This window comes from Octopus bimaculoides, chromosome 1, assembly GCF_046866305.1.
Source record: "Octopus bimaculoides isolate indiv1 chromosome 1, ASM4686630v1, whole genome shotgun sequence".
In the NCBI taxonomy this organism is placed as follows: Eukaryota; Metazoa; Mollusca; class Cephalopoda; order Octopoda; family Octopodidae; genus Octopus; species Octopus bimaculoides.
This window is the reverse complement of record NC_142928.1, coordinates 2727915-2752954: the sequence shown is the minus strand read 5'-3', so window position 1 is coordinate 2752954 and position 25040 is coordinate 2727915. Positions and strand designations below refer to the sequence as shown.

The window sequence follows — 25040 nt, the reverse complement described above, 5'->3', positions numbered from 1 at the left end:
GATGATGATGTCAATGAACAAAGCTTTCCTTATATTGACTTTTTCATTTTCCAGTTTGCTTTCTTAATGAAAGTACATATCTGCTAAGATACCATATCTTACATTTATGAATACTCATAGATGCATACACACCATTGATTCAAACTCACATATGCACACTCTGTTCAGACTCACTTATATGGGAAATACACTTTACAGATTCACTTGCATAGAGATTAGAAACAACACATTTGTACAGACTCAGTTGTAGGGACGTCCATACACTTAAAGCTATTCTTGATGTACACTTCAGCTAACTGAACATTCTTTTACAACATTCCAGCAGAGGAATGTCGACTTCATCTAGTCATCTACCACTCGTCATTCATGAACATTGAACTCTTTTCTTTTCTGATTACGTGGCTTACTTAGCCAAACTTAACATTTAACCTGAACTCAGATTTCATAACAATGATATAAAAACCTAATTACCATCTTTAATCTTCTTTTTGCTACTCTTGCTGATCACAGTCAACAATAGTAGCAAGTAGAAAATACTCTCTGTTTGGCTACTTTTTTCAGAAAAAGAAATATTTCTAATTTTTAATCCAAAGTACTATTACTGAATATCTCTTGTGAGATTTACAAATAGTAATTTTCAGATATATGTATTTTGTACTTGGCTATTTGTCTTGTCCATAACAGAAGCAGAGCAGATGTTAGAGTGATAGATCTATCTCTCTAGCTTTACATATTACCAAGACCATAAACTGGATTACCATAGAGAAACCAATAGCGTAGCTGTGACCAGTACCCCCTGACTGGCTTCCCTGCTGGTAGCACATAGAAAGCACCATCTGAATGTGGTTGATGCCAGTTCTGCCTGACTGGCTACCGTGCCAGTGTTATATAAAAAGCACCAACTGAACATGGCCAATGCCAGTAGCTCCTGATTGGCTCTTCTGCTGGTGGCAGGTAAAAAGCACCATCCAAACGTGATTAATGCCAGGCCCGCCTGACTGGCTCCTGTGCCAGTGGCAGGTAAAAAGCACCCACTACACGCTCAGAGTGGTTGGCGTTAGGAAGGACATCCAGCTGTGCCAAACCAGAATGGAGCCTGGTGCAGCCTCCTGGCTTTCCAGACCTCAGTCAAACCGTCCAACCCATGCCAGCATGGAAAGCAGACGTTAAATGATAATGATGATGAATTATCATAAGTGATACAGATTAGAATGTCCAGTTACAAACCACCTGGAAACTAGGGACAAGCTTAGCTGTTGAAGCCAATGCTAATCTTGACAGTCCTGATAAAGTAGTTAAAGAAAATGCATTGGGTATGCGTGTGGTGGGGTGGGGGATCCTTGATTTTTATAAAAGTCCTATCAGAAATCTCTAAAGTTATTACAACAGATGTTTTCTCTCTATGGTGGTGCTGCTCCAACATGAATATGTAGTCAACAAGATGGAACAGTGAGAGCAAGTGCGAGTGTGAGGGAACTACTAATTGAATGTATGTGAGGTTCTTTTGTTTTTTTTTGGTTTTTTACTTGTTTCAATCATTAGGCTGTGACCATGCTGGGGCATTGCTTTGAGGAATTTTAGTTGAATGAATCAACACCAGTATTTTATTTTTTAAAGCCTGCTACTTATTCTATCAGTCTCTTTACCGAACCACTAAGTTACCTGGACATAAACACACAAACAGCAGTTGTCAAGCAGTGGTGGGACACACACACACACACACACACACACACGATGGTTTTTGTTTGTCAAATCCACTCACAAGGTTTTGGTTGGCCTGAGGTAATAGTATCAGACACTTACTCAAAGTGCCACACAGTGGGACTGAACCAGAACCAAATGGTTTGGAAGCAAGCTTCTCACACAGACATGCTTGTCCCTGAATTTTATTTGTGTGTGTGTGTGTGTGTGATCATCATCATCATCATTTAACGTCCGTTTTCCAGGCTGGCATGGGTTGGACGGTTTGACTGGGGACCAGGCTCCAATCTGATCTGGTAGTGTTTCTACAGCTGGATTCCCTTCCTAACGTCAACCACTCCAAGAGCGTGGTGGGTGCTTTTTATGTGCTACCAGCATAGGAGCCAGTTGGGGTGGGGAGGCTGGCATCGAGGTCAAGGAGGCTGGTGAATATGTGTACATGTATATTATAACAGTTTGACTCAGATCCATATCACTTAAAGTTTTCATGGACATAGGTCATGTCCACCTCATCAGGTGTTCAGAGGATCAGATGTCTCCAAACTCCTGGAGACATCTGATTCACGCCCTTTTTGCAGCGGTCCTTAAGTTTTTCTAAGCCCTGTAAAAGAACTCAGAAGGTTGGGTCTCCAGCCAGGCCTTTGACAATACCCTTAAAGCCAGGAACTTTTCAGCACCCCCTCATGTGTTGTGTAGCAGACATGGACAGCATTAGAGCAAAAAATAGAAAGGTTTATGCATTGATGATAATGGTTTCATCTGCTATCTTGTCAGTGGCTATGCAAGATATAAATAAAAGGAGTTGGTTTGTGTTCTTTACTTTTTACCAAATGTATATATTGCCAGTACCGCCTGACTGGCCTTCTTGCCGGTGGCACATAAAAGCACCCACTACACTCTCGGAGTGGTTGGCGTTAGGAATGGCATCCAGCTGTAGAAACTCTGCCAAATCAGATTGGAGCCTGGTGTAGTCTTCTGGTTCACCAGTCCTCAGTCAAATCGTCCAACCCATGCTAGCATGGAAAGCAGACGTTAAACGATGATGATGTATACCAAGCATGCACTAGAGATGCAGGCTGAGAGAAAAGGAATTTGTATGTTGCAGATGCACAGGAGGAGGTAACAGTGGGAGCTCTTAGAAAATTACCATTTGTAAATCTCACAATGAGAGATTCCCTTGTTCGAAGATATAAGGACACAGATCGTGTTGTATAGCCAGCTGGAGACGATGTCTCCTGGGGCTAAATTACAGCAACATTCGTCCTAAACCAGGACTGCCATGTTATGTTGGCAAATAATCTTTACAGTGGGAGCTCTCATTAAATAAATTCTTTAAAATACTTGAAAGGTGCCATAGAAGTAGTGTCTGGCTTCTGTTGCCTTGGAGAACTGAACTGTAGAAGAGATGGGTAAAGTTCCAGAGTAAGAACAGGGTGGAAAAAGCACAAGGAACGGATAACTCTATTTGTAAGGGGATTTCCTCATGGAATGTAATGTGGACAGGTAGCATAATGCTTGTGTAAGAAATGTGGGACTTGATGATTATGAAATTTAAGGGTTGCAGAGACTGAATGAAAGCAGGAAAGACAGGAAATGAGCATGCTCTGCTGGGTGTGAGCCTTATGTGTATCATCATCGTCATCATCATCATCATCTTGTGTTTTAAATTCGGGTTTTGTCCCCATTAACGGGGGTGACTGGATCTACCTCAGTGCCATAGCAACCGCCCTCACGCCATCTTGCCCAGTTTTGGGCATCCTCTCTTCTCAAGTCAACCCTCCCAATTTCCTCCTCCACATTCTCTTTGGTCTACCTCGCTTTCTTGGTCCATTTACCTCAAACTCAACCATCCTCTTCAGAACATGTTCCTCATCCCTTCTCAACATATGTCCGTACCACCACATAATCATTTAATGTCTGTTTTCCATGCTGCCATGGTTTTGATGGGTTGACAGGATCCAACAAACCACAAGACTGTGTCATGCTCTAATGTCAGCTTTGACATGGTTTCTACAGTTGGATGCCCTTCCTAATGCCAACCAGTTTCCAGAGTGAGGTTACTGATTAATTTAGAAGGAAAGGAAAAGCTCCCTTGACTGAGAGTACCTGAAAGAGATGGAGAGGGGCTTATGCCAAACGGTAGGGAGACATGCACAGCTGTCTTGTATCCTGTATTATATAAGGGTGGGTGGCATAGCTGGTGAGAAGATAAAGATGTTGGTGATGAGGTGTCAGTGTGTACTTTGAAGGTACATGAAGGTAAGTAAAAGAAAGAACATGGACAATGAAGCAGGGAGGAAAGAGAGCCTGGATAAATACCTTAGATTTATATATATAGTTCTATATTTAAGATACGAGGAATTATTTACATTGTTTACATTTGACAGATATTTGTCCTCATCTTGTTTGTTGTTAACACAATGTTTCGGCTGATATACTCTCCAGCCTTCATCGGGTGTCTTGGGGAAATTTCAAACCAGGGTTCTCATTCCTAAGGTATTTTTTGATGTTATTATCATTATTATTCAGTTCACTGTCTGGAATCGAACTCGGAATCTTGGGGTTAGTAGCCCGCGCTCTTAACCACTACAACATATGCCTATAGTGGTTAAGAGCATGAGCTACTAACCCCAAGATTTCGAGTTCGATTCCAGGTAGTGACATGAATGATAATGATAATAATAATAATAATAATAACAACAACATCGAAAAATACCTTAGGAATGAGAACCCAGGTTTGAAATTTCCCCAAGACACCTGATGAAGGCTGGAGGGTATATCAACTGAAACGTTGTGTTAACAACAAATAAGATGAGGACAAATATCCACCAAATGTAAATAATGTATATATATATATATGTATATATGAGAGGGTGCTGAAAAGTTCCTGGCTCTGGGTAAAATGTTCAGAATGTTCAGTTAATTATGACTTTATTCAACATATTCCCCTCTCAGATTCACACACTTATTGCAGCAGTTCTTCAGTATTTCTAAGAACTTAGATGGTTGGACCTCCAACCAGGCCTTTTGCGATACCCTTAAAACAAGGAACTTTCCAGCACCCCATCATATATATATGTATGTGTGTGTGTGTCTGATGAGTTTACACATATATACGTTTAATATGGGATTTTTTTTTTGTTCTTTTAGCTCATACACATTGTTTCCACACTTCATCGAGCTCAAATCAAAATGAAGGAAAGAAAAATCCAAATGAAAACGACAAAGGTTTGTAAAATTTTTTCATAAAACTTCATTTGTACGTCACTTTGTTGTCCATTTCCAAATTTTCTGTTCATTGCAAAGAACTTGTTTGTGATTCTCTCTCTGTGACATGGATTTCATTCAGTTGTAATTACAAATTGTTGTGTAACTTAACAAGAAAAACAAAAATGCACACAATATTTTAAATGAATATTCGAGCGAGGTCATTGCCAGTGCCGCTGGAGTTCCTCCTGTGCAGGTGGCACGTAAAAAAGACCATTTTGAGCGTGGCCGTTGCCAGTACTGCCGGACTGGCCCTCGTGCCGGTGGCACATAAAAGCACCCACTACACTCTCGGAGTGGTTGGCATTAGGAAGGGCATCCAGCTGTAGAAACTCTGCCAGATGAGATTGGAGCCTGGTGCTGCCATCTGGTTCGCCACTCCTCAGTCAAACCGTCCAACCCATGCTAGCATGGGAAGCGGACGTTAAACGATATTGATGATGTACGCTGAGCTTCCTACAGTTCCATCACAAGGCAGTGGTTGACCTGGAGTAATCGTAGAAAACACCCCAAAAAGTGAAGTGATTGCAAAGTTAATTTATTAACCACTCGGCATACTTCCACATGTGTGTGTGATTGCGGGGCGACTGAGCTTGTATTTACCTCTGCCATCACGTGCGTACTGATAGTAATCAGCAGCCTCACTATCAGTACTGGTGCCACATACAAAAGTATTGGTTCTGGTACTACGTACAAAAGCAGTGGTGCTGGTGCCATATAAAAAGCGTTGGTCCTGGTGACGTGTACAAAAGCGTTGGTGCTGGTGCCATGTAAAAAGCACCCAGTACACTCTGTAAAGTGGTTGGTGTTAGGAACAGTATCCAGCTGCAAAAATCTTGCCAGCTCCGGTCAAACCATCCAACCCATACCAACATGAAAAACGAACATTAAATGATTACAATAATGATGATGATGATGTATATTCACTTGATGCATTATTGTTTTTCTCCCTTTTTTTCTTCAGATGATAAGATTCCCATGTTTCCACGTCTTTTCATTTGGGTTGGAATGATTGTTGCTAGTTACACAATGCTTCGACTTATAAGTGGGACCGATTCTAGTGTATATCACTTCATCTCTTGGAATGAGTTTTACTATGATATGTTGGCTAAAGGTGAGGTGAGTAATTGCTATTATTACATTTCACATTTCCATAATCGTTGACACGTTACCATAGCCTACAAGTAGAGCAATGTGCTGTAAAATCTCAACATATAGTTTCTGTGGTAGCACGTAAAAGCACCCACTACACTCTCAGAGTGGTTGGCATTAGGAAGGGCTTCCAGCTGTAGAAACTCTGCCAGATCAGATTGGAGTCTGGTGTAGCCATCTGGTTCGCCAGTCCCCAGTCAAACCGTCCAACCCATGCTAGAATGGAAAGCAGACATTAAATGATGCTGATGATGAAATGCAACCAAAATACTCCACCTGTTTTACGTTCAGAGCAGCCAGATTGGGTCTCTCACAACTACCTTACAACATCCTTCTAAAAACATACAATCACATCATCAAAATCTTGAAGGCACAAGAAAATGCTTGATTCATTCAAGACAATGTCAATAAATTAGAATTATAATACAATTTAATCTGAATGCTAAAGGGTTAATATCTCACACACCCCTCCCGTTTAACCCCACTACGTTGCACTTTGGGTACCTTTAATCCTTTACCATTCAAATTACACTGTCAAATATAATGCTTATTTATTCACATTGTTTTGAATTAATCAGACATTATCTCATAACTTTGAAACATTGATGATGTGGCTGTTTATTTTTAAGATAGGTGAGAGGCTAGAATATTTGGGCCAGTTATGTTAGTTTAACTCATAAAGCGCTGGGATTGGCACTTACATTGCATGGGCTGCTGAGGACATTTTATGAAAATGAGACTACCATGCCCACTCAAGAAACAAAAAAATAGTTAAAATATCTTCTTAGTCAGTTCTATATTTAAGAGATGAGGAATTATGTACATTATTTACATTCGATGGATATTTGTCCTCATCTTGTTTGTTGTTAGCACAACGTTTCGGCTGATATACCCTCCAGCCTTCATTAGGTGTCTTGGGGAAATCTCAAACCCGGGTTCTCATTCTTACGGTATTTTTCGATATTATTATTATTCAGGTCACTGTCTGGAATTAAACTCGGAACCTTGGGTTAGTAGCCCATGCTCTTAACTACTACGCCATATGCCCATGGGATACCTTAGGAATGAGAACCCAGGTTCGAAATTTCCCCAAGACACCTGATGAAGGCTGGAGGGTATATCAGCCGAAACGTTGTGTTAACAACAAACAAGATGAGGACAAATATCCGTCAAATTTAAATAATGTATCTGCTTAGTATATAATGGTGGCAAGTTTTACCTCATCTGAAAAGTCATTAGTTGAACTATTAGTCCTCTTGCATTCTGGTGGATATTGGAGCATTTGAGTGACATTAGACCTCAACAAACGCCCATAAATTAAAAACATCTATCTGGGCCATGATCGGGGCCTGTTGACCTGTGCCTGATGGCCACAATTGTGGCCCATCACGCTTTGTGTTAAATGCCTAAAGGTTAGAGGAATCAACAATTGTTGAAAGCATTTAGGCAGAGTTTCTGGTTTGAGCAAACCTCCCTCCTCATACACCAGTCTCAAAGGTCCTGAAATTGGTCACAGATACTGCCTTTCCTTCTGATTAAAACAATTTTAAAAAATAGAGATGGAGTCCAGTGCTTTGCTTGTATCAAAAGAAATTAAGATAATGTAAAACAGAGTGTTTTGTTGTTGTTGAAGTCATTATGTATTGTTGAATAATGTTTGTTGCTAGTGTGGTGGCTGATGGTGGTGGTGTGAATCTGTGTTGCATGTTGGATTGACGAATGTATGAGTTAGTGATATCAAGTCCAAACTGGTTGAAGATTTTTTTTTTTCTTTTTCATTTATTTCAAATATCTAAAGAGGTCTTATTGATTCTAAGGCATTCAGCATCTTGATAGCTACATCTTTCTTCTCTTCAATCTTTTCATTAACCCAGCCAATCTTTCACTAATTACTGATGAGATGGCAGAATTGTTAGCACGCCGAGCAAAATGTGCTTAGTGGCATTTCATCTGTTCTGTCTTCACTTTCTGAGTTCAAATGCTGCCGGGGTCGACTTTGCTTTCCATCCTTTCAGAGGTTGATAAAATAAATACCAGTTGAACACAGGGGTCAATGTGATTGACTTAGCCCCTCCCCCTCTCCTGAAAGTGCTGATCTTGTTCCAAAATTTGACATCATTATTATTATCTAATATAATAAATGTGAAAACTAATTTCTGTGTGTCAGTGTGTCACACTTCAACCCCATTGCTCACTATTCATTGACACTCCCACTATTGCTCATGTTGGGGTGAGAGTAATAGTAGACATAGAGACAGTTGTAGATCGATGGTTGTCATGGTAATGGGGTGATAGTAATAGTATGAGCTGTAGTTGTGATAGAGGCGGAGGTGATGGTGATGGTGGTGGCACCGGTGATGGTGATGGGTGGAAACAATCAACAGAAAGAGGGAGAGAGAGAAAAGGTTAGACAGAAAAAAGGAATTGTACTGACCCCTGAATGGAAAGACAAAAAAAATGTTTGCTATAAGTTCCAAGTTGACAAATTATATCATTGTTTTGATGAAAACTGTTCATTGCTTGAAAAACATTGATCAAGTTCAATAAAATTTATTATGTACTCACTGCGGCTTTTAAGCTGGTTGTTAATAATCTTATCATTATTATTTAAAAGGAGGTATTTGTACATCTGAATAATTTCAGGCTTGTTTCTGTTTCAGGTTCAAGAAGTGGTCATCCATCCTGAAGGTGAAATGGCAATTATTCGGATATATGAAGGTGCTATAATCAAAGGAAAACCAGTCAGTACCTTTTTTTTCTTTTTTAATAATTGTTCTATTATTATTTTCAATTTTTTTCTCATTTTCGCATTGTATATCAGAAGTTCTTTTTTATATTCTCAATACAATCGTTTGTACTCAAATAATAAATAACAAATCACCCTCTGCAATCATAAATTCTAATAAAAAAGGAGTGGCTGTGTGGTAAGTAGCTTGCTTATAAACCACATGTTTCTGGGTTCAGTCCCACTGTGTGGCACCTTGGGCAAGTGTCTTCTACTATAGCCTCAGGCCGACCAAAGCCTTGTGAGTGGATTTGGCAGGCGGAAACTGAAAGAAGCCCGTCATATATATGTATGTGTGTGTATATATTTGTGTGTCTGTGTTTGTCCCCCAACATCGCTTGACAACTGATGCTGGTGTGTTTACGTCCCCGTAACTTAGCGGTTCGGCAAAAGAGACTGGGGGAATAAGTACTAGGCTTACAAAGAATAAGTCCTGGGGTCGATTTGCTTTACTAAAGGCGGTGCTCCAGCATGGCCACAGTCAACTGACTGAAACAAGTAAAAGAGAAACAAACATTAATCATCAACTTTAGTTCATTTTTAATGCCATCATCATCGTCCCCATCACCACCACCACCACCATCATAATTGAGCTTTTTTCATGCCACCAGCACTAGTGAGGTGACCACCCCAGGCTGACCAAAGCCTTGTGAGTGGATCTGATTTGCAGAAACTAAAAGAAACCCATGTGTTTGTGTGTGTATCACCATCATCATCATCTAGCATCTTCTTTCCATGCTGGTATGGGTTAGACAGTTTGACTGAAACTGATAGGTTGGACTGCTACACCAGGTTCCACTCTGCTTTGCATGGTTTCTACGGCTGGGTGCTTTTTACGTGCCAGTCATGTGACACCAGCATCAGCCACAACTACAACTTCACTTGGCTTGACGGGTCTTCTCAAGCACAGCATACCACCAAAGGCCTCCCTCACTTGTCATTGCCTCCATGAGTCCCAATGTTTAAAAGGGGGCTTTTTAGTGGTACCAGCACTGGTACCAGTTACATTACACCAGCCTCAACCACAACTATGATTTCATTTGGCGTCACAGGTCGTATATTGTGTGTTCACTGGTTAAAAATAAGGATCATATATATGCTGTTGCTTATTTCCAATTCTCTGTGGAACCATGTTCTTGTTGTCTCTTGTTTGGTAGACTGGAGTGTTGGGGGTGGGGGGTTCTTACATTGCTTGGAAAGAGATGGATGTTGGTATCAGAAAGGGCATCAAGCCATATAAAACTCTATCCTACATACCCTTGTCTGACTCGTTCATACATGGAAACATCATCATCATCATTTAATGTCCGTTTTCCATGCTGGCATGGGTTGGACAGTTTGACAGGAGCTGGCCAGCTGAAGGACTGCACCTGGCAAGCTGAAGGACTGCACCTGGCACTAATTGTCTGTTTTGACATGGATGTCCTTCCTAACGCCAATCAGTTCACAGAGTGTACTGGGTGCTTTTTATATGGCGCCAGTGCCATAACTTTTTACATGGCACCATCATCTGCAGCGTCACCAAGTAGATTGCAAGACAAGGACCTCTCCTACTTTTCCATGCTTTCATGAGTTGGTTGTGTATTTTTGCATTATTATTTGTTAATAAATTTCTAGAAATGATGTGTGCACATGAAACAATGGTGATCTCAGAAACTGTATTTCACTGCTTTTATGAACTGACTTGTGAGGTGTTTGATGAAGATTAAAGTATGAAATTTTTAAACAGAACACTTCTCCTCTTTAACAATAATTACATATGTCTTTCAATAGGCTGATTCTAATTTATTTGCTATGAAAATCCCTGATCCAAATAATTTTGAAGAGAAGATCAGAAAAGCTGAAAAAGAGCTCCATATCGGGAATTCAGATAAAATTTCAGTTTCTTATCACCGAGATAGGTAAGTAATTTATACATATATATATATATATATATATATATATATATATATATATATATATATATACATATATATATATATATATATATATATATGTGTGTGTGTGTGTGTGTGACTTTTTTCTTTTTGTTTTTGCCTATTTGGCACACATATTCATGCAACACTGTTTAAAGGTTAGTGTCTGACACACTAAAATCAGGGGTTGTCTTTGAGGCAAAGTAGCTGAGTTCATGGCTAACAGAGACAAAGTGACTGAGTTCCTTTTGAGTGTTGGGCCTCATGGAGGCAATGACTGAAACCTTTGGCATTATGTTGTGCTTGAGAAGAAGACCCATCAAGCTGAGCAAAATCACAGTCGTGGCAGATACTGGTGACACGTAAAAGCACCCCGGCATCATGCAAACGGCACGTAAAAGCACCCATTACACTCTCGGAGAGGTTAGCATTAGGAAAGGTATCCAGTTGTAAAGAACCATGCCAAATCAGACTGGAGTCTGGTGCAGCCTTCAAACCATCCAACCCATGCCAGCATGGACAACGGATGTTAAATGATGATGACGATGACAACAACGACAACGACCTTTATGAGCAAAGTTTGGGTCATTGTAGAAGAGAAATCAGCTGTCAAAGTTTACTTTATGGTCACCATCATCATTGTCATCATTCAACATTCATTTTCGATTCTCGCATGGTTTGAACAGTTTGACCAGAGCTAGAGCGCTGCACCAGGCTGCAGTTGTCTGTTTTGGCATGGTTTCTATGGCTAGATGCCCTTCCTCATACCAACCACTTTACAGAATGTACTAGGTGCTTCTAATGTGGCATCAGTGCAGGTGCTTTTTTATGTGGCACCAGCATGGTCCTTAAGTGTTATAAAGGGGGTGACGAAGTGGCTGTCTACCCTTTCATTATTTTTAGTTTTGCTGCTAATTCTTTGGCTTCTTGATTATAAGCCTTCCCTCTAGATTTATAGAAATTTGGCTCTGGTTTTTAGGCGTGTATGTGTTTCCTGCTTCATCTTGTCTGCTTTCATTATGACATTGTCACCGAATGTGGCAAGCTGCCAGAATCATTAGTGCGTCAGACAAAGGACTTTACCGCAAATCAAGTCAAGTAAATCAAAATCAAATCAAATGGAAATTGTAGTTGTGGCACGTGATAAGCATCATTCATTCATGGGTCACTACCAGAACTGCCTGACTGGCTCCCCATGCCGGTGGCATGTAAAAAGCACCATCCGAACGTGGTCGATGCCAGTGCCGCCTGACTGGCTCCCATGCTGGTGGCACATAAAATGCACCAACTACACTCTAGGAGGGGTTGGCATTAGGAAGGGCCAGATTGGAGCTTGGTGCGGCCTCCTGGCTTGCCAGTCCCCAGTCAAACCGTCCAACCCATGCCAGCATGGAAAATGGACGTTAAACGATGATGATGATGATTTTGCCCATCTTTATATTCTGAGTTCAAATTCCACCAAGGTCAACTTTACATTTCATCCTTTCGGGGTCAATAAAATAATAGCAGTTGAGAACTGGAGCTGATGTGATCGACTTACCCCCGCCTCTGAAATTGCTGGCCTTGTGCCAAAATTTGAAAACCATTAAGATATTGTAATCTTTCTTCAATGTTGTTTTGGTAATATAATGGTAAAAAAAACGGTTCCTCAAGGTGGATAAAAATAATACATTAAAGCGTTATTTTTCTTTTCTTCTTTTTTTTAGGCAGGCAGGCAGGGTCCATAACCCCATCCATCCTGGGTTCCTGGGACTGGTGGGAGGGAGTGGGAATGGTATCCTCATACCAGAATCCTGGTTCAAAAGTTTGCAACAGAACAGGGTCTACTAAAGACACTCGAGATACCAAATGATGGTAGGTCTTTAACTGGGCCATGGGTTATATTCTACAGCTCAACTAAGCCATGACTGTATTTGAACTCAGAACACAAAGGGCTGGGACACACATATCGCAAGGCATCCAGTTTGACATCCTTACCTTTCTGCCCATCCACCACCTTACTTATTTGGGGGGGGGGGAGAAAGGAATATTTCAGAGATACATGCCATCTGTATGAGATCCAATAGATAAGTTAGTGTCAGCATATTTTGTATATGAAACAAAAATTAACTAGGCCTAAATATGTTGTGAGAAGACAAGCATTTTTTTTTTTTTACTAAGTATATCCTTTTTTGGTGCAAGAACAAGGGAGACAACTCTGAAAATACGTTTCAGTTTAATTCTAATTACGAAGAAATAAACCCTTCACTGAAATCAGGATAAAACTGATACAGGAATTACTATCATCGTCGTCGTTTAACGTCCGCTTTCCATGCTGGCATGGGTTGGACGGTTTGACTAAGGACTGGTGAGCCAGAGGCTGCACCAGGCTCAATCTGATCTGGCAAATTTTCTACGGCTGGATGCCCTTCCTAATGCCAACCACTCCGAGAGTGTAGTGGGTGCTTTTACATGTCACTGGCATGAGGGCCAGTCAGGCGGCACTGGCAACGACCACGCTCGAATGTTATTTTTCACGTGCCACCGGGACATGTGCCGGTAAGGTCACGCTGGCAATGATCACGCTTGAATGGTACTTTCTACGTGCCACCAGCACGGGAACCAATCCATGGCCCTGGCAATGATCACGCTCGGATGTGCTTTTAAAGATCTACTGGCACGAGTGCCAGTCAGGTGGTACTGTCATCTGGGGTCCGTGAGCCATCAGCTGCTGGTACACGGCGAGTTTCCAGAAAAGAAAGAAACATTATAAAATACTTATGTAATATTGTATTTTGTTTACAAAATAAACATAAGATAAAAAACAATTGTCAGCTTTTATTATATTCATTATATATATTGTTTCTGGTATAAATTAATATTACTGAGAAATATTACCGGTCCCTGGTACATTGGAAAAAAAAAAACTGTTGGTCCATCACATCTGATAGTTTGAGAAGCACGAGGTTACAGAGTAGTGTCGCATATACAAACCTAATGATTCAGTCTTTGAATGATTGCAGTAATAACGTTTATTTCTGTTTAATAATCTCTCTAAGTATTCAAATCTTTTACCCATTTTTCTCTTTATCCAGTTCTTGGACGCCTTTGATTTTTATGGGTATACTTACACTAGTTGTGTTCCTACTTGCACGCAATATGACTAAAGTGACTTCTTTTCCAAACCCATCTGACATGTTTGTAAGTATTAGTTCACCTTTACTTATGTTTCTTAATCATATATTTATGTTTTGTGTGGTATATTATTCATATTATATTATTGGGGATTTCATCAGCATTGTCCTTTCACTTTCACTTTTGGCATTGGATTGAACAGCTCATAACGCTCTGGTTTGCTTCTATTGAGAGCCATTGCTTTCTCAGGCTGCTGCTCATACATGTCATTTGGCTTGGTTTCTATTGCTGGATGCTCTTTCTGTCGCCAACCCTCACCTGTTTTGAAGCAAAGAAATATGTCCCAATGGCTAAGAGATGTTCTCACAGAAAACTGGAAATGAATGGCACTGCTTGTATAACAGTGACACTCATTTACAACTACCATATGATGTCAAAACAAGGAGACACAAATATACACACACTCAAACACACCCACATACAATCACACACACACATATAATTGTGACAGATTTCTTTCAGTTTCCTTGTACCAAATCAACAATGTACAAGACTATGATCAGCCCAAAGTATAGAAGACACCTGCCCAAGGTGCTGTACAGTGGAACTGAACCCAAGACCATGTGGTTGAGATGCAAGCTTCTTAACCACACAGCTATGCCTATGCCTAAAAATGATGATGATGGTGATGATATATTGACATACCATTGTAGGGCTGGTTGCAATGTTTTTTATTATTGTGACATGGAATTCACTTGATTTCCCTTGTAACATTTTGCAATAGCTTTTCACTTTAAGCCTTTCATTACTGTATTTCTGTTGAGATGCTCTGTGTTTCTTTCAATTAATTTTAAATATAACAAAGAATTTAGTAAAATAACTTAGTTATCATTAAGCTAGTGTTAGGAACATAAATTGTGACTAAGGTTTGGTGGAAGATTTTAATTCTAAACTTATGAAAACAAGACATTTGTACTACAGAGCCAGAGGTGGTTTCAGCCGGGTTGGTATCGAAAGGGTTAACGTCCTGAATGCTATACTTATTTATCTGTGTATGTACACAATTAAATGACCTACATTGTTTTGTATGTTCTGCTTAATTTTCAGGCAAATGAGCGGAAAGCAAGGTATGTAAGAGTTGACGCACTCAGTCAGAAAGCCAAGAAAGTTAACTTTAAAGATGTGGCTGGTTTAAAAGAAGCTAAAATGGAAATTATGGAATTTGTTGACTACCTCAGATCCACCAAAAGATTTAAGGTAAAAAATTGTTTTTTTCCTTTTCCATTTCATTAAATTTCTTTTTCTTTGTGTGTGTGTGTGTGTGTGTGTGTTTTGTAAATTATTCAAAGGAGGGGCAATGCCAATAACTTTCTTCAACTAAGGAAATTCATCATCATCATCATCATCATCATCATCATCATCGTTTAATGTCTGTTTTCCATGCTGGCATAGGTTGGATGGTTTGACTGAGGACTGGAAAGCCAGTGGCTGCACCAAGCTCCAATCTGCCAATGCCCTTCCTAGTGCCAACCACTCCAAGAGTGTAGTGGGTGCTTTTTACATGCCACCAGGACAGGAGCCACCCATCATTATCATCATTTAACATCCATCTTCCATACTAGCGTTGGTTGGATGGTTTCACAGAACCTGGCAACCCAGAGAGCTGCACCAGATTCCATTGTCTGCTTTGGCAAGGTTTCTATGGCCAGGTGCCCTTCCTTATGCCAACCATTTTACAGAGTGTGCTGGGTGCCTTTTATGTGGCACTGACTTCAGCAGTGTCAGCAAGTAACTTTTGAGACACAGACCTCTTAGCTGGGAGAGGAAGTGGGTGTGTGCCAGCTGAGAGGCAAGAGATATGTGTCTACTGTAGAGGAGAGGCTTGGCTACCCCAGGGGAAGGAAACGAGTAGCAAGGAAGGAGTTAGAGTTAGAAAGATAGAAAGACAGCCAGAATGAGAGAGAGAGCTGAATATTTGCATAACCATGTGGTTATAGTGATGTAACAACACTTCTCTATTTAATTAACACACACACACGCACACAAATTAATTAATAAGCATGATTCTTTTACCTGTGCCATCTCATGATGGAGCTTTGCCATTAGATTTAAATATATCATCATCATCGTTTAACATCTGTTTTCCATGCTGGCATGGGTTGGACGGTTTGACTGGGGTCTGGGAGGCCAGGAGGCTGCACCAGGCACCAGTCTGATCTGGCAGTGTTTCTACAGCTGGATGCCCTTCCTAACGCCAACCACTCCGGGAGTGTAGTGGGTGCTTTTTATGTGCCACCAGCACAGTAACCAGAGGGTGCTGGCAACGACCACGATTGGCTGGTGCTTTTTGCGTGCCACCGGCACGGAAGCTACTCAAGGCAGCACTGGCATCAGCCGTTCCAATCATTTGTTCATACACACACACACATAAATGAAGATCTGTTATCATAAATAAACCCACAAATACAGACACACACATATATATGTATATAATTCTTTTTCTTTTTATTCTGTAGGATCTTGGTGGAAAAATTCCAAAAGGAGCTTTGTTGTTAGGACCTCCAGGATGTGGTAAAACCCTGCTAGCTAGGGCTGTAGCTACTGAAGCTAAGGTTCCATTTCTGGCTTTGGCTGGATCAGAATTTGTGGAAGTTCTTGGAGGTAACTGGAATATTTTTCCTTATTTATCTTATAGTGTGTCTTACAATGTGTTACTTATTCACGCTTTTTAATTGAACTGAATTTTTTTTTTTATGTATCACCATTATGGGCATTTATACTCCAGTGAAACTAAGAAATCTACTTGTAAATAAGCAAAACCCTCGAATCCTTCACTGTACATGCACACACACACACACACACACACACACACACACACAATTGCATATCTATGTTTGTGTTTATGTATGTATGTACCTGCATGTGTCTACATGCATAGGTACACCATGATCTATGCACACACACAGACGAGGGTCGATTCATATGAAAAAGAAAGTGAACAAAATGAAATAGTTGTCGAAAATATTGCATAGAATTTGAGAAGTGTTTCACCATTATAGGTATTTGTACTCTGGTGAAACTAAGAAATCAACTTGTAAATAAACGAAACCCTCAAACCCATCACTGTGTATACACACACACGCGCGCGCACACACACATATACATCTATGTATGCTTAAAGATAATCAAACCAAATTTTCATCATTTCAAGCCACTTGCCCAATGAGTATTTCTGCCAAATTTGGTGAAAGTTCGTTCAGCTGTTTTCCAGTAATTTTGCAAACACACAGATAAACAGACAAAGACAAGTGATTACAATACCCTGCTTTTGCTTATATGCACAGGATAATAATAATAATAATAATAATAATAATAATAATAATAATAATGATGATTCATCTACTACTCCTGCTCTCATTGCTTATAACTGTCAGAGATTTATCTTGAAGATTTACATTTGTATTTGTTAGAATGATAAAAATATTCTTTTTCCAGGTCTTGGTGCTGCCCGTGTTAGAGACCTCTTTAAAGAAGCCCGGAAGAAAGCTCCCTGCATCATCTACATTGATGAAATTGATGCTGTTGGACGGAAAAGAGGAGGCAGGTAATGGAAATAGTAAATGTGTATGGTTTTGTGTCTTTGAAGTTTTAGGTATTTTAATGTAGAAGCATTTTTTTTTTAATGTTATATAATCTGTAAAAACTTAGAAAAACTAATAAAAGAAAATATTGTTTTACCATCTGATTGTAACAATTACCAAGTGTTTTATCTGCTTTTATGAATATCCAGGAGCTGGTAAGGCCAAGACCTGGTATGGCTCCTGGCCTTGCTAGCTCCTGTCAAACTGTCCAACCCATTCTAGCATGGAAAAATGGATGTTAAATGACGATGATGATGAAAATGGAAATATTTCCAGCCATTGAGAAATATTGCCTTGCTTTGAAATAGGTATGGGTTGGCAATGTGAGGGGTGTCAGGCCATAAAAAAAAAAATCTGCTTCGACAAATTCTGTTCAGTCTTTGCAAGCATGGAAAAGTGGATTTTAAAGCAATGATAATGATGATGACAATGATGATGATGATGATGTGAGATTTATTGGAATTCTGAAATAAATCCATGCTCATGTATTTTTTTTTTAATTCTCAGCCAGATGGGTTCTAATGTTGAAGAAGAACATACGCTGAACCAACTTCTTGTAGAAATGGACGGCATGGGCACTCAGGAAGGTGTTATAATGATAGCTGCAACTAATAGAGCAGACATTTTAGATAAGGTAATATTTCCTCAACTTCTGTTTTCTTTTTCTTTTTGGTGGTGGTGGTCTTCTTCTTCTTCTTCTTTTTTGTTGTTGTTGTGGTTCACACTAAACCCCAAGATACGTGTCTTGCAACACCTCAAAACTTGTAAGCAAACTACAATCATGTTGTTGTTTAACCCCAGGTCAGACCTACGCTCTAAGGTGTTCAAGCCACAAAAGTCCTGTGTTATGTTCAGCCATAGTTTATCCAGAAGCACATTATTCAATGTAGGCTTTATCTTTTTAAAACATCTTCCAAGCATGCCTTGACCAGCAGATGTTATATTAATCTCGCCCATACAGTTGGACCAGCAAATGTCCGTTTTCCATGCTGGTATGGGTTGGACGGGTTGACAGGAGCTGGCAAAGCTGGAGGGCTGCACCAGGCTCCAATTGTCTGTTTTGGCAAGACTTCTACAACTGGATGCCCTTTCTTATGCCAACCTCTTTACAGTGTGTATTAGCTGCTTTTTATGTGGCACCAGCACCAGTGGGGTAGTCAAGTAACTTGTAAGACAAAGACCTCTTAGTTCTGAGGGGGAGTGGAAGTGGGAGGTGTGGATGTGTGCCAGGCAAGAAGTTAGTGTTGGATAGTGGGACAGAGTCATCATCATCTTACTATAGAGGAAATACTAACTACCATAGTAGGGCAAGGAAGAAGAAGGAAAAGAATTAGGGAGACAGTGAGAGTGAGAAATAGATGGAGTTGGAGATGTATCGGGATCTACCCACAGGGAACAGTGGGGTACCCGTAACTATTTTAAGAAGAATGAAATGATAAATTGAGTATAGTGGTTTAGTAAATCTTGGCTGAAACCATTATTGCAGGTCATTCATGTTTCCATGGTAACACTTAAACACTTAATTTGCATTATGGAATTATCATTTGATATTAAACTAGACTAGAATTTATTTTTTAACCAGATAGTTTGAAAATTATAGAATTTTGGATATAGAATAGGGGTATTGTGTTAAGAATATGGTGTTGTCATCATAAGAATTTTTAGAATCCTTATTGTCATCACCATCAAGTTTTAATATCCATGTTCCATAATGGCATGGGTTGAATGGTTTGACAGGATCCAACAGGAGTGAGGGCGAATTGCATAAAGTTCCACCCTTCCTAACACCAACCAGTTTCTAAAGTACACTGAGTATTTTTGTTGTTTGTTTTATTTTCATGGCATCAGTACTGCATCTTGCAAGACTAAGATCCCTTTTAAATGAGTGGGGCTACAGTATAGAAGGCAGCAGCTTTATACAAGGCGATGAGGACTTGAAGCATGATAGAAGTGGTCAGAACAGAACATGTTTCTCGCTATAGAGGAGCGACATGGTTTCTCCACATCATAGAAGGGAGGATGGGGGCAATCAAAGAAACAAGAGAATTCAGAATTACCATTTATATCTTAATTAAATTTTGTTATTTGCAAGTATTTGTCAATATTTCAGAATTCTTTGTTTTGTATTTAACTTGATGTTTCTTTCCTTTTACAGGCTCTGTTACGACCTGGTCGATTTGACAGACATATTACAATTGATTTGCCAACTCTAATGGAACGACTTGAAATTTTTGAAATGTATTTGAAAAAGTTAAAATTATCTGAAGACCTCAATATTAGTTCTTTAAAATTGGCTCAACTCACTCCTGGAATGACTGGTATGAAAATATTTCTAATTTTCTGGAACTAGACTAGGCTTGTTCGTGTGTGGCTTCAGTGTAGATGAAAACAAAAAGCTACTTAAATTTATAAACCATTTAATAACTTCTGTATGAAATTATGTAATAATCTACAGGTGTGATGTGTCTCTCTTTTTCTCTCACTCTATCTGCATGTGTAGATATCTGTATGTGCTCATGTATGGGTGTGTTTACCTCCAGTGCCAAAACGTAACTGTTGCTAAGTTAGTCTGAATGCCCAGTAGGCCATGCCAAATTAACAACGTCCAAACAGCTGCATCCAATCATCTCATTCAGGAATAGTTAGCAGTAAAGACTCTCATGAAACGAGATCAGCAAACTGCTCAGGCTGTTTGTTACCTCTGCCTTAGCGAAGGTGGAGGTATTGTTTTCAGTCGTGTTTGTTCGTTTGTTTGTCCGTGGACAAGATATCTCAAGAACTGCTGGATGGATTTGGATTAAACTTTCAGGGATGTTTGGCCTCGTGGCTGGCACAAACTGATTAGATTTTGGGATCGATCCGGTACCGGACAAGGATTCTGGATTATTTTACCGGGTTTTTTACTTAATTTTTGAGAGCGGTTGGGTTCAGTTTTAGTATTCTTGTTTGTGAGTCATTTCAAAAATAATCTCCGGCTAATCGTTGAAAGGACGTTGGTGTTGCTTTGGCAGAGGTTTGTGCTCTTTGAATTCTCTTGTTAGAAATACTTTTAGCTGTGGACAGTGGTTGGGATTTATGATATGGTAGAGCAGCTGCAGTAAGTTAACAGTGGCCGTAGTTTAGAAAGCGGTTACATGTGTTGGGAACAAAAGTGTTGAATTTCTCTCTACAAAAGGCAGACTGTGTGAAACATCCTTTTATCTTTTACTTGTTTCAGTCATTAGACTGCAGCCATGCTGGAGCACTGCCTTAAAGAATTTTTAGTCGAATGAATCAAGCCCAGTACTTATTTTTCTTTTAAGCCTGCTACTTATTCTGTCAGTCTCTTTTGCCAAACCAATAAGTTACAAGGACATAAACGCACCAACACTAAACCCAGAACCACATGGTTGGGAAACAAGCTTCTTATCACACAGCCATACTTGCTTCTACCCTAATTATTCTTAGACATCTAGTACATCTACAATCCTGGTTCTCTATCAATGTGCCATTGCACCTTTTGTGTTCCTATTTTTTACACTGAGTCCATCCTACTGAATTTCTAACAATTCCATTCTTACTGAGCAAATGCATGTATGAGATGGCGCTGTTATTAATTAAAAACCTTTGTCTTTGTCAAGTTAACCTTTAACTCTTTGAATTCTAAACCTTATATCTTCTCTAATTCTATTTCTTCATTGCTTCTCCTCTGCTCTCATAGTCCTCTGTAATTATGTTACTATGCTACTTATTGCAGCTAACATCTTTCTATATTGCACAATTTAACCCTTTTGTTACCATATTTCTGTTGAGATGCTCTGTGTTTCTTTCAATTAATTTCAAATATAACAAAGAATTTAGTAAAATAACTTCGTTACCATTCAACTAGTGTTAGGAACATAAATTGTGACTAAGGTTTGGTGGAAGATTTTCATTCAAAACTTATGAAAACAAGACATTTGTACTACAGAGCCAGAGCCGGTTTCAGCCGGGTTGGTAACGAAAGGGTTAAGAATTGTTTCTCTATTATATATCTTAACCCTTTTGTTAACATATTTCTGTTGAGATACTCTGTGTTTCTTTTAATTAATTTTATATGTAACAAAGAATTTAGTAAAATATCTTACCGTGTTTTAACGTGTATGAGGAGCCCTTTTTTGTCAAAAATAAGGTTAAAAAAATGTTGGAGTTTCTTATACATATATAGTATTATAATCCCTTATAAAACCTTTTTCCAAATTTTAAGCCCAACAAATTAGGGGGTTCCTTATACACGTTAAAATATGGTATTTATCATTAAGCTAGATTTAGGAACACAAATTGTGACTAAAGACAACCTTTCTGCCATACCCTTGTACTTCATTCAACAGATATCTACCTTACCTCCTCCCTTTTTCTTACTACTTTTATTAAGGATGATTTATCCCCACCTAAATATGAATGTATTAGAACATGGAATACTTCGTTAGTTACCATGAGAGAACCTCTCATAAGGACTTGTGGTGCATTCTTATCCTTTATGACCTCCTCCTTCATACTAACACTTCTTCATCATTCAGGATGTTTCAGCCACACAAAACTACATTACAAAACTAGTTCATTTTAGATTTTTGGGGGAGTCTTTTTTACCTGGTTAAAGAAACCTGGGATCTTACTTCCTACCTGCTTCGTCTCCCTAATATTAGTTCCTTATTGACCCCCTCTTTTCCACTCTTTCCAGGTCTGTTCTATCACTTGGTTCTTAGAGCCCTATTCATTACACTATTCCATCACAATGTCGTTTGCTGCCTGGTTGGAACCTTTCTACATCCACACAGTTTTATCCTTGGTGTGCTGTAAGTTGTCCCTTAGAAATGTCCTGCTACTCCCTATGATATTCTTACCTCCTCCTCCTCCATTAGTATTTACATGTAATAAGATAAATTTTGAACGGAGATGCGTAGATATGTGCTGCATCCAGGAAGTAAGATGGAGAGGAGGTTCTGCAAGGTTCCTCACAGGCAAAGAACACAGGTACAAGATTTTCTGGGCAGGGAACACTGACGGGGTCGGGGGCGTAGGAATACTTCTAGCGGAGAAATGGGTGGATAAGGTAATCGAGGTCGTTAGAGTAAGTGACAGAGTACTTAAGATCAGACTAGTGCTTCATCATAGATTAGCTACTGTCATCTCAGCCTATGCACCTCAACCTGGGCTACCAGATGGTCTGAAAGACCAATTCTATGACACCCTCTTGCAAACTACCTCGTCGACGAGTGACAGGGACCTTCTCTTTGTGGCTGGAGACTTCAACGGTCATGTCGGACGTCGTGCTGGGGGCTTCCATGGCATACATGGAGGCTATGGCTTCGGTTCCCGCAACGAGGAGGGAACCAGACTGCTGGAGTTCTGTGATGCAACCAATCTTATAGTCTGCAATACCAACTTCAGGAAACCTGCCAGTCACCTAGTCACCTACCGCTCCGGCAGACACTCTAGCCAAATCGACTACATCCTCGCCAGAAATAGGGAAAGAGGGCGGCTTATAAATGCCAAAACCTACCCTGGCGAAGAATGTACCCCACAACATAGATTAGTAGTTAGCGACTTTGGGATCAAGGCAAAATGGGTGCCCAGAATTAGACAGGCTTGGAGAAGAAGGGTGTGGAAGCTTAAAGACCCTGCAAACGGACAGAGACTTAGAGACAAGTTACTTGAAGCATTTAACGAAATAGAAGGGGATATAGCATCATACAACGTGGAAGACAATTGGAGATTTCTGCGGGACAACCTGTTGAAAGCCACCGACCAGATTTGTGGGTGGTGTAAGGTCCCCTCCCAACCCAGAGTAACGTGGTGGTGGAACAAGGAGGTAGACAGGGCTATTAGACAAAAGAAACAAGCTTGGAAGGACTGGAAGAACGGTGGTAGCAGGGAATTGTACCAATGTGCCAGAAGGGAGGCTAGGCGACAGGTTTATTTAGCCAGAGGGGAAGCAGATAAGGAAAGATTTGCCAATGTTCTGCGCCGTGAGGACCAAAGACTCGAGGTATTTCGGGTTGCAAGACAGTGTAGGAGAGAGAATAGTGATGTTGTAGGAGAGAAATGTGTTCGCATGGATGATGGTACGCTTGCATTAAATGAGGATGCAAAGAAAGAGGTCTGGAGATGCCACTACGATAGATTGCTTAATAAAGAGAATGAATGGGAGAAAGAGAGCCTGCCTTATGTCGACCCAATAGAGGGACCAGCTATCCGAGTTGATAGTACCAGGGTAGATAAAGCAATTAAGAGTATGAAGACCGGGAAAGCCCCCGGCCCATCAGGAATCACTGCAGAGATGCTCAAAATATCTGGCAGTGTTGGCTATAGCCTAGTCACCCGTATTACGAACCAGGTGATACACGAAGGAGTCATACCCTATGACTGGTGTAGCAGCATCATAGTCAACTGCTACAAAGGTAAAGGGGACGCTTTAGATACAAATAATTACAGAGGCATCAAGCTGTTAGATCAGGTTATGAAAGTTACAGAGAGGGTCATAGCCCAACTAATTAGGGAGCGAATCAATTTAGATGAGATGCAGTTTGGGTTCGTGCCAGGTAAAAGCACTACTGATGCCTTATTTCTAGTGAGACAGTTGCAAGAGAAATACCTAGCCAAGGATAAACCTCTGTACCTGGCTTTCGTTGACATGGAGAAAGCCTTTGACAGGGTCCCCCGATCCCTTATCTGGTGGTCAATGAGGAAACTTGGGATAGAAGAATGGCTAGTGAGAGCTGTGCGAGCCATGTACAGAGATGCGGCCAGTAAGGTGAGGGTTGGAAATGAGTACAGCAATGAATTCCGGGTAGAGGTAGGGGTCCACCAAGGTTCCGTCCTCAGCCCCCTATTATTTACCATAGTCCTCCAGGCAATCACAGAGGAGTTCAAGACAGGTTGCCCCTGGGAGCTCCTCTATGCTGATGACCTTGCCCTAATTGCGGAGTCACTATCAGAACTAGAGGAGAAGTTTCAGGTGTGGAAGCAAGGTCTAGAATTGAAGGGCCTTAGAGTCAACCTAGCTAAAACCAAAATCCTAATAAGTAGGAAGGTAGATAAAACACAAACCCCTTCAGGTAGATGGCCCTGCTCAGTATGTAGAAAAGGAGTAGGTAGTAACTCTATAAGATGTACCCGGTGCAAGCTATGGACACATAAGAGGTGCAGCAACATCAAAGGCAGGTTAACTAGCAAGTTAGTTTTTGTTTGTGGCAGATGTTCAGGTGCAATAAAGACTGCAAACAAACAGGAAACAACTTCTATCTCATTCCAGGGTGAAAAACTAGAGGTAGTCGATAGCTTCCGCTATCTGGGCGACCAAGTTAGTAGTGGGGGTGGGTGCGCTGAAAGTGTAGCTGCTAGAATAAGAATAGCCTGGGCAAAGTTTAGAGAGCTCTTACCCCTGCTGGCGACAAAGGGACTCTCACTCAGAGTAAAAGGCAGACTGTATGACGCATGCGTACG

The 25040-nt window shown here is 40.3% G+C and overlaps 1 protein-coding gene across 1 annotated transcript in view; it reads left to right on the top strand.

The window, feature by feature from the left end:
* Window positions 1–25040, top strand: part of LOC106871107 (mitochondrial inner membrane m-AAA protease component paraplegin) — a 64725-nt gene that overhangs the window by 25308 nt on the left and 14377 nt on the right. Inside the window, exons 3-12 of the mRNA XM_089347659.1 lie at window positions 4852–4929; window positions 5933–6087; window positions 8781–8861; window positions 10679–10806; window positions 13896–14001; window positions 15043–15192; window positions 16452–16596; window positions 17431–17539; window positions 18084–18210; window positions 19732–19894. Coding sequence (XP_089203785.1) covers window positions 4852–4929; window positions 5933–6087; window positions 8781–8861; window positions 10679–10806; window positions 13896–14001; window positions 15043–15192; window positions 16452–16596; window positions 17431–17539; window positions 18084–18210; window positions 19732–19894 — 1242 coding nt within the window. The remainder of the gene's footprint in view (window positions 1–4851; window positions 4930–5932; window positions 6088–8780; window positions 8862–10678; window positions 10807–13895; window positions 14002–15042; window positions 15193–16451; window positions 16597–17430; window positions 17540–18083; window positions 18211–19731; window positions 19895–25040) is intronic.